The 12,577-nt window shown below is 39.2% G+C and overlaps 1 protein-coding gene across 1 annotated transcript; it reads right to left on the bottom strand.

Annotated features, from left to right (window-relative positions):
- Positions 1-589: 589 nt before the first annotated feature.
- LOC132010944 (olfactory receptor 7G2-like) lies at positions 590-1,513 on the bottom strand. The gene has a single exon (XM_059388941.1). It carries the CDS (start codon positions 1,505-1,507, stop codon positions 590-592), a length of 918 nt encoding a protein of 305 aa, XP_059244924.1. The 5' UTR covers positions 1,508-1,513.
- Positions 1,514-12,577: the final 11,064 nt, after the last annotated feature.

Below are 12,577 nucleotides of genomic sequence, written 5' to 3'. Positions count from 1 at the left end.
GAGCTGAAATCAAGAGTTGGACTCTTAACTGACTGAGCCACCCAGGAACCTCTCTTTTTTTAATTACATATTTAAAGTGTACATAATGATGAGTTGATACACATACATAATAGAATTATTACTGAGCAAGCTAATTAACATACCCCTCTCCTCACATGGACACATCTCATATCTCTTCACAAAGACACTTCATTCTAGTCATTAAGAGCACATCAAATCTAGGCAAGTCCTCTGGCTATAATGACACCATGGTTTAGCACTTTCCCCACCCTCTCCTTCTGTCACTAACATTTTCCTGAAAACAGTTCCCCTAAGACAACCATATAAAGAATCCCTTACTCTGATTCTGCTTTGATGGTCCCCCAAAAATCAAGCTCACAGTGTCATATAAATTTTTAAAAACACCAAAGCTATAGAAACCAAAGTCAGTTTTCATACGTAAGTTGAACTCTGTTTATGGTGTTTAGCCACTGAAAGATAAAAACTTGCTGAGAGAAGGGTCAGACAATCTGACTCACCCAGTATTCTGTACTTCGACTCATTCTAGAAGCCCAAGAGCAAGGCAGATGACACAATAACAAGATGTTTCTCAGATGAGTTTCTTCAAGGCTCCCTTAATGTTCTTGTTCCTCAGGCTGTAGATAAAGGGGTTCAACATTGGAGGGACCACAGTGTACATCACGGAGGCACTTGCAGTATCCCTGGAAGAATGAGTAACTGCAGAACTAATGTACACCCCAAAAGCTGTCCCATAGAACAAAGAAACAACTGAGAGATGAGAACCACAGGTAGAAAAGGCTTTGTATTTCCCTCCAGCTGATGACATTCTTCGAGTGGAAGAGACAATTTGAATGTAAGAGAAAATAATCCCAAGGAGGGGGACATCACCCAATATGCTAGCTACTAAATACACCAGGATGTTATTGATGAGCGTATCAGAACAGGCGAGTTTGATGACCTGAGCAAGTTCACAGAAGAAGTGGGGAATTTCCAGGTCTCTGCAGAAGGAGAGTCGTAGCACCATCAGACTGTGGAGTAGGGCATCTGCAATGCTGATGGTCAGGGAGAGTAGAATCAGCAGGCCACAGAGGTAGGGGTTCATGATGACTGTGTACCTCAGTGGCTGGCAGATGGCCACATAGCGGTCATAAGCCATTACTGCAAGGAGGAAGTTTTCCAAGCATGCAAAAAAGAGGACGAAACCAACCTGGGTGAGGCAACCTGTGTAACTGATGGATTTGCTCTGTCTTTGGATGTTCACCAGCATCTTGGGAATGGTGGTGGTGGTGAAGCAGATGTCAGTGAAGGCCAGGTGGGAGAGGAAGAAGTACATGGGCATGTGGAGGTGGGAATCAGAGCTGATAGCCAGGATGATGAGCAGGTTTCCAAGCACAGTGACCAGGTACATGGTCAAGAACAGTCCAAATAGAAGGGGCTGCCATTTTGTATCTTCTGTGAGACCCAGGAGGAGGAATTCTGCTACACCTGTTTGGTTTTCTGGCTCCATGTTCTTGATGAGACTGATGGTAATACAGAGGAGAGGATATGTAACAGATGTACAAGGATCTCTTGTATATATACAATGGAATATTACTCACCCATTAGAAAGGATGAAATGAATACCCAACTTCTGCATCAACATGGATGAAACTAGAGGAGATTATGCTGAGTGAAATAAGTCAAGCAGAGAAAGTCAACTATCATGTGGTTTCACTTACTTGTGGAACATAAGGAAAAACATGGAGGACATTAGGAGAAAGAAAGGAAAAGTGAATTGGGGGAAATTGGAGGGGGAGACAAACCATGAGAGACTGTGGACTCCAAGAAACAAACTGAGGATTTTAGAGGATTTTGGAGGAATGGGTGAGCCGGTGGTGGGTGTTAAGAAGGGCAAGTATTGCATGGAGCCCTGGGTGTTATACATAAACAATGAATCTGGGAACACTACACTAATGATGTATGGTGAGTAACATAACATGATAAAAAAAAAAGAGAAAATCCTGATATGAATTGGATCATATTATTTTTTCTTTTTAAAAAAAGATTTTATTTAAATTCCAGTTAGTTAAATACAGTGTAATATTAGTTTCAGGTATACAATATCATGATTAACACTTACGTACAATACCCAGTGCTCATCACAAAATTGAATATTATTAATCTTTTCCAGCGAACCTGCGCTGCTCAGTAGGTTAAGCATCTGCCTTGGGCTCGGGTCATGATCACAGGGCATCAAGGCCCAGCATCCGGCTTCCTGCTTTTGGGGGAGCCTGCTTCTCCTTCTCCCTCTGCCCCTCCCCACTGTGCACGCTCTCTCTCTCTCTCAAATAAATAAATAATATTTTAAAGTCTTTTCCTTTCCTTTTACCTCTCTTTTAGTCACTCTCCTTTCCTCAGCCTCTTTTGTTTTTGTCCTCCTTTTTCTCACACTAGTCAATTACCCCACTTTTATTTACTCCTTCTTCACATTGTGCCAACTCATAGGAATAAGATAGGAAAAACATAAGTTCTCCTTCTTTCAAAATTCTGCAGCTTCCACTTAGCATGCAGGAAACTCAAAACCAAGCAGTATGAACTCAAGGTTTCAGAGCAGAGTTTCTCAAACTGTGCTTTGCCTCAGAATCCACTGGAAGGTTTGTTAATACTCACATAGCTGCCTCCCACCCCAACTCGGAATATGAGATTCAGATTTAGACATCAGGCTGACAATTTGCTTTTCTAATAAATTCCCAATGTTGCTTCTCTCAGTGTGAGTTTTACTTTGAGGACCCCAATTTTAGAGTGTAGAAGATTGTGGGCATGGAAAATCTGCTTGATGACAGGTTGGAGCCAACACAGCATAATTATGGGAAATTATGGGAAGAATGGTAGCCTGGTTTATCAGCAGTCTGCAGAGTGAGTCAGCTGGGAGTTCAAATCCATGTCTCAGTTAAGTCTCTTTATATTCTTTTTTTCCTTCCTTCCTTCCTGGAAATTACACTCAGCTTTATCAACTCATTCTTAATTACAAGATAGACTCTATCATCACCGTGTGTAGCAATAACTTTCGAGAATTCCAGATTAGCTCTTCTTTTTTAGTGGGTCATCACAATCTGCCTATTAAATACTCCATTTCCATTTCAGTGTCTGGTCTTTGGAGTCTATAACAAAAGCCTTGCTATAATGGTTGTAATTAATGGTAATAGCAGATGTTCTACAAATAAATATAATGATTATTTTGAACTGCACACACTATCTTGAACACAGCATCTGTTGCTAGACACAGTCTTCAGTTGCCTTCTCATGCTAACTAATTTTATTCACTCACCGCCCTATGAGTCAGGTGCTTCTACCATCCTCCTGTTTACTCCTGAACGCAATTTAAAGAGAAAGGTTAAGGGGCAACTGGGTGGCTCACTTGGTTAACTGTCCGCCTTTGGCTCAGGTTTTGATCGCAGGGTCCTGGGGTTGAGCCCCAAAACAGACTCTTTGCTCAGTGGGTAATCTGCTTCTCTCTCTCTGCCTCTCTCTCTCAAATAAATAAATAGAATCTTTTTTTAAAAAAAATGAAAGAAAAGAGAGAGATCGAGTGAAGTGAAATTATGGATACAAAATCTTGACACTCCAGTGAGATGTGTTGCAGGGATTTGAACTCAGGCTTCCAACCTTTGGAGCTGAACTCAGTACACCATGTGATGCAGTCTCTGTCTAGTGCAGATTTGGTGTCATGAAGGGTTAATCGGCTTCATCACTTGCCTTTTGAAAGTTTACACCTGCATAAGACTGCAAGTATTTGCCTTTTGAAAGTTTACACCTGCATAAGACTGCAAGTATTTCCGTGCTTGAACTTCATCTAGTCTCTGACCACATAGGTACTATGTAGCAAGTGATAGCTTCAAAACGCTCCACACTGGGAACCAGAGATCAAGATTATAATATGGTACTTTAAGTTGTTATGGGTATTTTTCAATGAGATTCACTTTTCTCCTCACATTAGAATATTAAAACATTCTCTTAAGGTGATACATAGCACATCTATGTTTTTCCCCCATACTGAAGAATTTGAGGAAGGAGGAATAGCTTGGCATCTTGAAGGAAAGAAAAAAAAAGCAAAAATTTGTTAGTGTGTTAAAAGCAGAATCCTAGGAGGAGAAAGATAAAATATACTAATACTAATGTCCAGGATGCTTGAGAGGAGTGTTGGTGTATTGGTAGGAAAAGGAAGAAGATTGTTAAGTTAGCTTTAAGAGGGAAAAAGGAAATTGAGAAAGATCTATCTGGATACCTCAAATGTCTTGCTAGTTAGGCTTAAATAATTTAATCCATAAAAATGGGAGCTTAGTGCCTGCGGAATATGAAGCACTTTTTATTTAGGATGATCGTGACAATTAGTTCAGAAAATAAGACCTTGTTTTTAGGAATGCCTACCTCTTCCTGCTCCCAGGGACCCACAGACCCACCCACAGTGACATATGAAATAAATACATGAATACTTTTTGTTTGACCAACAGTCACATTTTTTCATACATTTTCAAGATTTTATTTATTAGAAAGAGAGAAAGGGAGAAGAGAGCAGGGGGAGGAGCACAGGGAGAGGGACAAGCAGACTCCATGCTGAGAGTTGAACCTGAAGCGGGGCTTGATCTCACCACCCTGAGATCATGACCTGAGCCAAAATCAAGAGTCAGACTTTCAATAGACTGAGCCACCCAGGTGCTTTTTTCTTTTCCAGAGTAGCTTAATGAGATCATTCTCTTCTTTCATTTCCCTCTTTTTATGTGGATTAAGGAAATAATTCCTTCCTAATCAGTTTAATGGATTTTCTGATGTATTAAAAAAAAAATAACAGTTCTGTCCCTGTTGTATAACAGACAATTTTAAGGAAAGAAATGTTGAAAATCAGTCATAGAAATTCAGATTTTCCTCTTTCTATATGTTTAGGCCCCTATCAAAGTCTGGGTCAGGCAGCTTTGGCCACTCATTTCCAAAGGAATCTTTCGTTTATGTATCAGGAAGAACTCAAGAGTACCTCTGTTTCCTTTGTTACAGTGAGCTCCTGAGAATACTGTTACGGATTATCACCCAAAAAGGCAGAACAGGGCTATGTCCTCGGTGAGCCAGTGGATGTGCCAAATATTCTTAGGAACCAGTGTTTTAGAAAAAGTCTCTTCTGTGAACAACTCATTAAGATTAACTAATGTTCACAACTGAATGGCCCGAGGTCATCTCTTTTTCACCAGTGAGAAACTATGAGCCCTTAGCATGGAGTCACGAAAACAAGCAACCAATAGCACGAATCAGCATTTCAATTTGGACACATAGGAGTTTGATTCTGTCTCCAGCATTTGCTTTGTAAAGAAGGACATTTTCTTTTCAACTGTGCAAGAAGCCTAAGTCTCATTTGGATAATGAGAACCATTATAAAACCGTATGGAAATGTTGCAAGAATGAGTGATGAGTAGATGAAATCACCAAACACAGTGTTTGATATATGAGACACTCCTAATATTTCCTATTGTGATTTGTTTCTGCCATGGACACAAGGGTACCACCTGGCATGGTTCAGTATAAAAGGGAAGTGATAGGAGGGACAAAGTGTAGGAAGAGAGGAGAAACCAATAATATCTTCAGCATAACAACCATAAATTCCAAGGGAAAATGGATGTGTTGAATCTCTTTGTAGGATTATTGCTTATGTAGGGAAACAGATAATGCCTATTTCTTATGGCCATATGATAAAATGCGTAGCAACTAAAATGCATAAGTTAGGCCCAGACATATCAGCACATATTAAAACTCCAAAGAGAAGATAATTTTCCTAACAAGACCTATATCATGATACAGTTAAAGTGTCTTAAAATAATACTGATTTTAAACCTTTAATTTCTTATTATAAAGCATTTCAAGCATACAAAGAGTACAGAGAAAACAAAGTCGTGGGTAAAAAATTTACCACTAAAGATCACTAAATTAAAACATGTTCTCATGGTTCACCTCCCCTTCCAATTTCCCTCAACTCCCTTCTCCTCTCCCATCTCTCCATGTCCTCCATGCTATTTGTTATGCTCCACAAATAAGTGAAACCATATGATAATTGACTCTCTCTGCTTGACTTATTTCACTCAGCATAATCTCTTCCAGTCCCGTCCATGTTGCTACAAAAGTTGGGTATTCATCCTTTCTGATGGAGGCATAATACTCCATAGTGTATATGGACCACATCTTCCTTATCCATTTGTCCGTTGAAGGGCATCTTGGTTCTTTCCACAGTTTGGCGACTGTGGCCATTGCTGCTATATACATTGGGGTACAGATGGCCCTTCTTTTCACTACATCTCTATCTTTGGGGTAAATACCCAGTAGTGCAATGGCAGTGTCATGGGGAAGCTCTATTTTTAATTTCTTGAGGAATCTCCACACTGTTTTCCAAAGTGGCTGCAGCAACTTGCATTCCCACCAAGAGTGGAAGAGGGTTCCCCTTTCTCCACATTCTCTCCAACACATGTTGTTTCCTCTCTTGCTAATTTTGGCCATTCTAACTGGTGTAAGGTGATATCTCAATGTGGTTTTAATTTGCCTCTCCCTGACAGCTAGTGATGATGAACATTTTTTCATGTGTCTGATAGCCATAACCATGAGAACTATGGACTCTGAAAAACAAACTGAGGGTTTTGAAGGGGTAGGGGGCGGGAGGTTGGGGGAACCAGGTGGTGGGTATTGGAAAGGGCACGGATTGCATGGAGCACTGGGTGTGGTGCAAAAACAAGACTGTTATGCTGAAAATAAATAAATTAATTTATTTAAAAAAATATATTCTCATAATTGCAGTAAATATTTTCAGAATTAAATTAATACATACTTATTTTCCCATATCCTTAATAACTTTTTCTTACCTTTTTCTTACCACCATACTGAACGTGGCATTCATGATTCCCTTGTGGTTTTAAATATTTTAATAAAAATGCATAAACTTCTGTTTTGCATTTTAAACTTGACCTATTGTAAATTTTGCATGTAGTTTTTTAAAGTAATACATTTAAGTTCTTGGTACATGTTTCTCTAGTTCATTAATTTTAAATATCTTACTTTATTTTCAATGTCTTATTATAACACAACTTACTTATCCTTTCTCCAACTGAGGCATTTTATAGTTGCCTTTGATACACACACACAAACACATACAATGTGTAAACAATTTAAATAACATGTGGAGAACAACCATATTCAAGACTGTAGTTGCCTCTGTGAATGGAGGGGAACATAAAGGAATGTTCTGTCAATTCATGTTATTTTGTTACTTTCAAAAACATTTTAATTTTAATTCCAGTGTAGTTAACACACTGTTTTATATTAGATTCAGATGTCCAATATAGTGATTCAACAATTCTGTACATTACACAGTGCTCATCATGGTAAGTGTACCCTTAATTCCCTGCACCTAATTCACCCATGCCCAACCCAACTCTCCTCTGATAACTACCAGTTTGTTCCATGTTATTTTGTTATTTAAGAAAAGAACTCTGTGTGGGAAACAGTGTTGAGGTTCCTCAAAAAGTTAAAAATGGAACTACCTTAAAATCCAGCAATTGTACTACTGGTTATTTACCCAAAGAATACAAAAACAAAACCAAAGGGATACATGCACCCCTATATTTATAGCAGCATTATCTACAGTAGCCAAGATACACGCACACATACATGCACACACACACACACGAATATTATTCAGCCATCAAAAAAGATGAAATCTTGCCATTTGCAATTACATGGATGGAGCTAGGGCATATAATGCTAAGTGTAATAAATAAGAGAAAGACAAATACCATATGATTTCATTCACATGTGGAATTTAAGAAACAAAACAAAGATGCAAAGGGGGAAAAGGAGATAGAGTAGAGATGGAGAGAGAAATCAAGAAACAGACTCTTAATTACAGAGAACAAACTGATGGTTACTGGATGGGAGGTGGTTAGGGGATGGGTTAAATAGGTGATGGGGATTAAGGAGTACATTTGTTGTGATGAGCACCAGGTTTCACATGGAAGTGTTGAATTGCTGAATTGTACACCTGAAACTAATATACACTGTATGTTAACTAACTGGAATTAAAATAAAACATAAAAAAAGAACCAAAAACTCTGATGGCAAATACAAAATTTTACAAATTCCAGAAGCATGAGTACTTGCTTTTTTTTTCTATTATTCCGTGTTCTTTTGCCTTTTAAATATTTCCTAGATTACTAAAAGGATACAGCATGGAGTATAGTTTTGGTACCTGCCTCATTCTCCACCTCCTCTGTCTTGAATACCCATAACCAGGAAACATTGTGAAAAGCAAAGAACTCTTCTAGAAAGGAGTATCATGTGCCAGGAGTGGAAAGGAAAGGGGGGACTGGCCACATACTTCTTCCGTTTGACAAAGAAATGAAAGAAAATAGAGAGAAATCAAGAATATTCTTCAAAGTTGAGCCAAAGTAGATTTCTCTTGAGAACAGAGAAAGTCCTAAAATTTTAGGATCAGAGTAGGAGATGAGCAGAATGAGAGTTGGCCAAGCATTGGTGCAAAGCATTGGAAGCAAACAGGTGGAGGAGAAGATTGATGGATCCTTAGGCAGACAACCCACAGGTCACCAAACTCTGCCCATCTTCTGCATGTTCTCACCAAACAGTTACTGAATGGATCACTGAACAAAGAACTGTCCTTATTTCAAAACATAAAGTAGGGGACTTCAGATTACCTGGATGTCAACAGTTAGGAATGACATTCAGCTCTTCCCTGGATGTGAAGAAGAAAAATGAGAGCTCTGTTCCCAGTGAGCAGAGAAAGATACTGGAGCCCTGGGCTCCTGTGCAGAGATGCTGGACCCTGGGACAAGGCCCAGGTGGCCTGCAAATGACCTGGGTATGCCTGTGGAGTGGGGTGATCACACGCAGACTATTTGCAGTCTCTTTGTCTTTTGGGGGTTCAATATCCAAAGCTCCTCATTAGCCAAACTCTTACTCTCATGTGATTACAGGGCAGTGCTAATCCTGGGGGAGTGAGGCTCAGATGAGGAACTTTGCTTTGTCTGATTCTCTCACCCTGACTGGTCAAACATATGTTATCTTCTTCCTCCTTAATTCTTGGCTCACATCGATTTCAAGTCACCTACACAACCAACCACATCTTCCTCTGTTATTATATTCTAGACTTTGTTAAAGGTATATTTAAATTCAAGTCTATTGTAATTAAAATCTCAAGAAGACTGATAATACATTTGAGCTAAAAAAAAAAAATGGTTTCTTTACATGGGTAGATAAATATTACCTGGACCAATACATGTGATAATGTAGGAAATGTACCCTAAAAATGCAAATACTGAGGGTACCTGGGTGGCTCAGTGCGTTAAAGCCTCTGCCTTCAGCTCAGATCATGATCCCAGGGTCCTGGGATCAAGACTCGCATCTGGCTCTCTGCTCAGTGGGAAGCCTGCTTCTCCTTCTCCCTCTGTCTGCCTCTCTGCCTACTTGTGATCTCTGTCTGTCAAATAAATAAATAAAATCTTAAAAAAAAGAAATTTCACTTTCAACTTTTCCCAATTCAATATTAATGGCTTCAGTATACTTTTTTTCACATTAAGGACCATGGGTTAAAATTACGAGTCTTGGTTATCAATATTGTTGCAGTAAATTATAAATTATTAGAGTAATAGTCAACCTGTGATAGTATATGACTTCGAAGATGTAATCATAGGATTTGGGGTCCATTTGTTGTAACAACAAATTTTTTATTTGATTTTATCTTATTTTTTCCCAAGTTTTGTTTAAATTCTATGTAGTTAACACATAGTATACCATTTATTTCTGGTGTAGGATTTATGAGTCATCGCTTACATAGAACACCTACTGCTTATCACAACATGTGCCCTCCTTAATACCCATCACCCAATTAGCCCATCACTCTGCCCTCCTCACCTCCAACAACCCTCAGTTTATTCTCCATAGTCTCTTAAGGTCTGCCTCCCTCTCTGTTTTTACCTTTTTTTTTTTTTAAGATTTTATTTATGTATTTGATAGACAGAGATCACAGGTAGGCAGAGAGGCAAGTAGAGAGAGAGGAGGAAGCAGGCCCCCTGCTAAGCAGAGAGCCCGATGAGGGGCTCGATCCCAGGACCATGGGGTCATGACCTGAGCTGAAGGCATGACCTGAGCCAAACAGACACCCCTCTGTTTTTACCTTTTTTTCCCTTCCCTTCCTCTATGTTCATCTGTTTTGTTTATTAATTCCACATATGAGGGAAATCATGTGGTATTGGTTTTTCTCTGCGTGATTTATTTCACTTAGTGGGGTATTTCATAATACCTTCTAGTTCCATCCACATTGTTGCAAATGACAAGATTTCATTTTTTTTTTTTTTTTGGTTGGCTGAGTAATGTCCTATTGTTTATATATACCATATCTTCTTTTTAAATTTATTTTTTTATTTATTTTCAGCATAACAGTATTCATTATTTTTGCACCACACCTCCCCCTCCAATTTCCCCCCAACTCCCTTTTCCTCTCTATCTCCCCAAGTCCACCATGCTCTTTGTTATGTTCCACAAATAAGTGAAACCATAGGATAATTGACTCTCTCTGCTTGGCTTATTTCACTCAGCCATAATCTCTTCCAGTCCCGTCCATGTTGCTACAAAAGTTGGGCATTCATCCTTTCTGATGGAGGCATAATACTCCATAGTGTATATGGACCACATCTTCCTTATCCATTCGTCCGTTGAAAGGCATCTTGGTTCTTTCCACAGTTTGGCGACCATGTCCATTGCTGCTATAAACATTGGGGTACAGATGGCCCTTCTTTTCACTACATCTGTATCTTTGGGATAAATACCAAATAGTGCAATGGCAGGGTCATAGGGAAGTTCAATTTTTAATTTCTTGAGGAATCTCCCCACTGTTCTCCAAAGTGGCTGCACCAACTTGCATTCCCACCAACAGTGAAATAGGGTTCCCCTTTCTCCACATCCCCTCCAACACATGTTGTTTCCGGTCTTGCTAATTTTGGCCATTCTAACTGGTGTAGGGTGATATCTCAATGTGGTTTTAATTTTAATCTCCCTGATGGCTAGTGATGATGAACATTTTCTCACGTGTCTGATAGCCATTTGTATGTCTTCATTGGAGAAGTCTCTGTTCATATCTTCTGCCCATTTTTTAATATGATTGTCTGTGTTGTGTGTGTTGAGTTTGAGGAATTCATTATAGATCTTGGATATCACCTTTTGTCTGTACTGTCATTTGCAGATATCTTCTCCCATTCCATGGGTTGTCTCTTTGTTTTCTTGACTGTTTCCTTTGCTGTGCAGAAGCTTTTGATTTTGATGAAGTCCCAAAAGTTTATTTTCGCTTTTGTTTCCTTTGCCTTTAGAGACATATCTTGAAAGAAGTTGCTGTGGCTGATATCGAAGAGATTACTGCCTATGTTCTCCTCTAGAATTCTGATGTATTCCTGTCTCACATTGAGGTCTTTTATCCATTTTGAGTTTATCTTTGTGTAAAAGAATCATCGAGTTTCGGGGCACCTGGGTGGCTCAGTGGGTTAAAGCCTCTGCCTTCAGCTCGGGTCATGATCCCACAGTTCTGGGACCGAGCCCCGTGTCGGGCTCTCTGCTCAGTGGGGAGCCTGCTTCCTCCTCTCTCTCTGCCTGCTTCTCTGCCTGCTTGTGATGTCCGTCTGTCAAATAAATAAATAAATAAAATTTTTTTAAAAAAGAATTGTTGAGTTTCATTCTTCTAAATATAGCTGTCTAGTTTTCCCAGCACCATTTATTGAAGAGACTGTCTTTTTTCCACTGTATATTTTTTCCTGTTTTGTTGAAGATTATTTGCCCATAAAGTTGAGGGTCCATATCTGGGCTCTCTACTCTGTTCCACTGGTCTATGTGTCTGTTTTTATGCCAGTACCATGCTGTCTTGGTGATCACAGCTTTGTAGTAAAGCTTGAAATCAGATAGCGTGATGCCCCCCATTTTATTTTTGTTTTTCAACATTTTCTTAGTGATTCGGGGTCTCTTCTGATTCCATACAAATTTCTGGATTATTTGCTCCAGCTCTTTGAAGAATACCAGTGGAATTTTGATCGGAATGGCATTAAAAGTATAGATTGCTCTAGGCAGTATAGACAATTTAACAATGTTTATTCTTCCGATCCAAGAGCATGGAATGGTCTTCCATCTTTTTGTGTCTTCTTCAATTTCTTTCATGAGTATTCTGTAGCTCCTCAAGTACAGATCCTTTACCTCTTTGGTTAGGTTTATTCCCAGGTATCTTATGGTTCTTGGTGCTAGAGTAAATGGAATCGATTCTCTAATTTCCCTTTCTGTATTTTCATTGTTAATGTATAAGAAAGCCACTGATTTCTGTACATTGAGTTTGTATCCTGCCACGTTGCTGAACTGTTGTATGAGTTCTGGTAGTTTGGGGGTGGAGTCTTCTGGGTTTTCCATATAAAGAATCATGTCATCTGCAAAGAGAGAGAGTTTGACTTCTTTATTACCAGTTTGGATACCTTTTATTTCTCTTTGTTGTCTGATTGCTGTTGCTAGGACTTCTAATACTATG

This window comes from Mustela nigripes, chromosome 2 (genome assembly GCF_022355385.1).
Source record: "Mustela nigripes isolate SB6536 chromosome 2, MUSNIG.SB6536, whole genome shotgun sequence".
NCBI lineage: Eukaryota > Metazoa > Chordata > Mammalia > Carnivora > Mustelidae > Mustela > Mustela nigripes.
Note: the sequence above shows the minus strand (reverse complement) of the source record. Positions and strands in the feature narration are given on the sequence as shown.

Coding starts and splice junctions, on each gene's coding strand:
- LOC132010944 (XM_059388941.1), bottom strand. CDS start 1,507: ATGGAGCCAGAAAACCAAACAGGTGTAGCAGAATTCCTCCTCCTGGGT.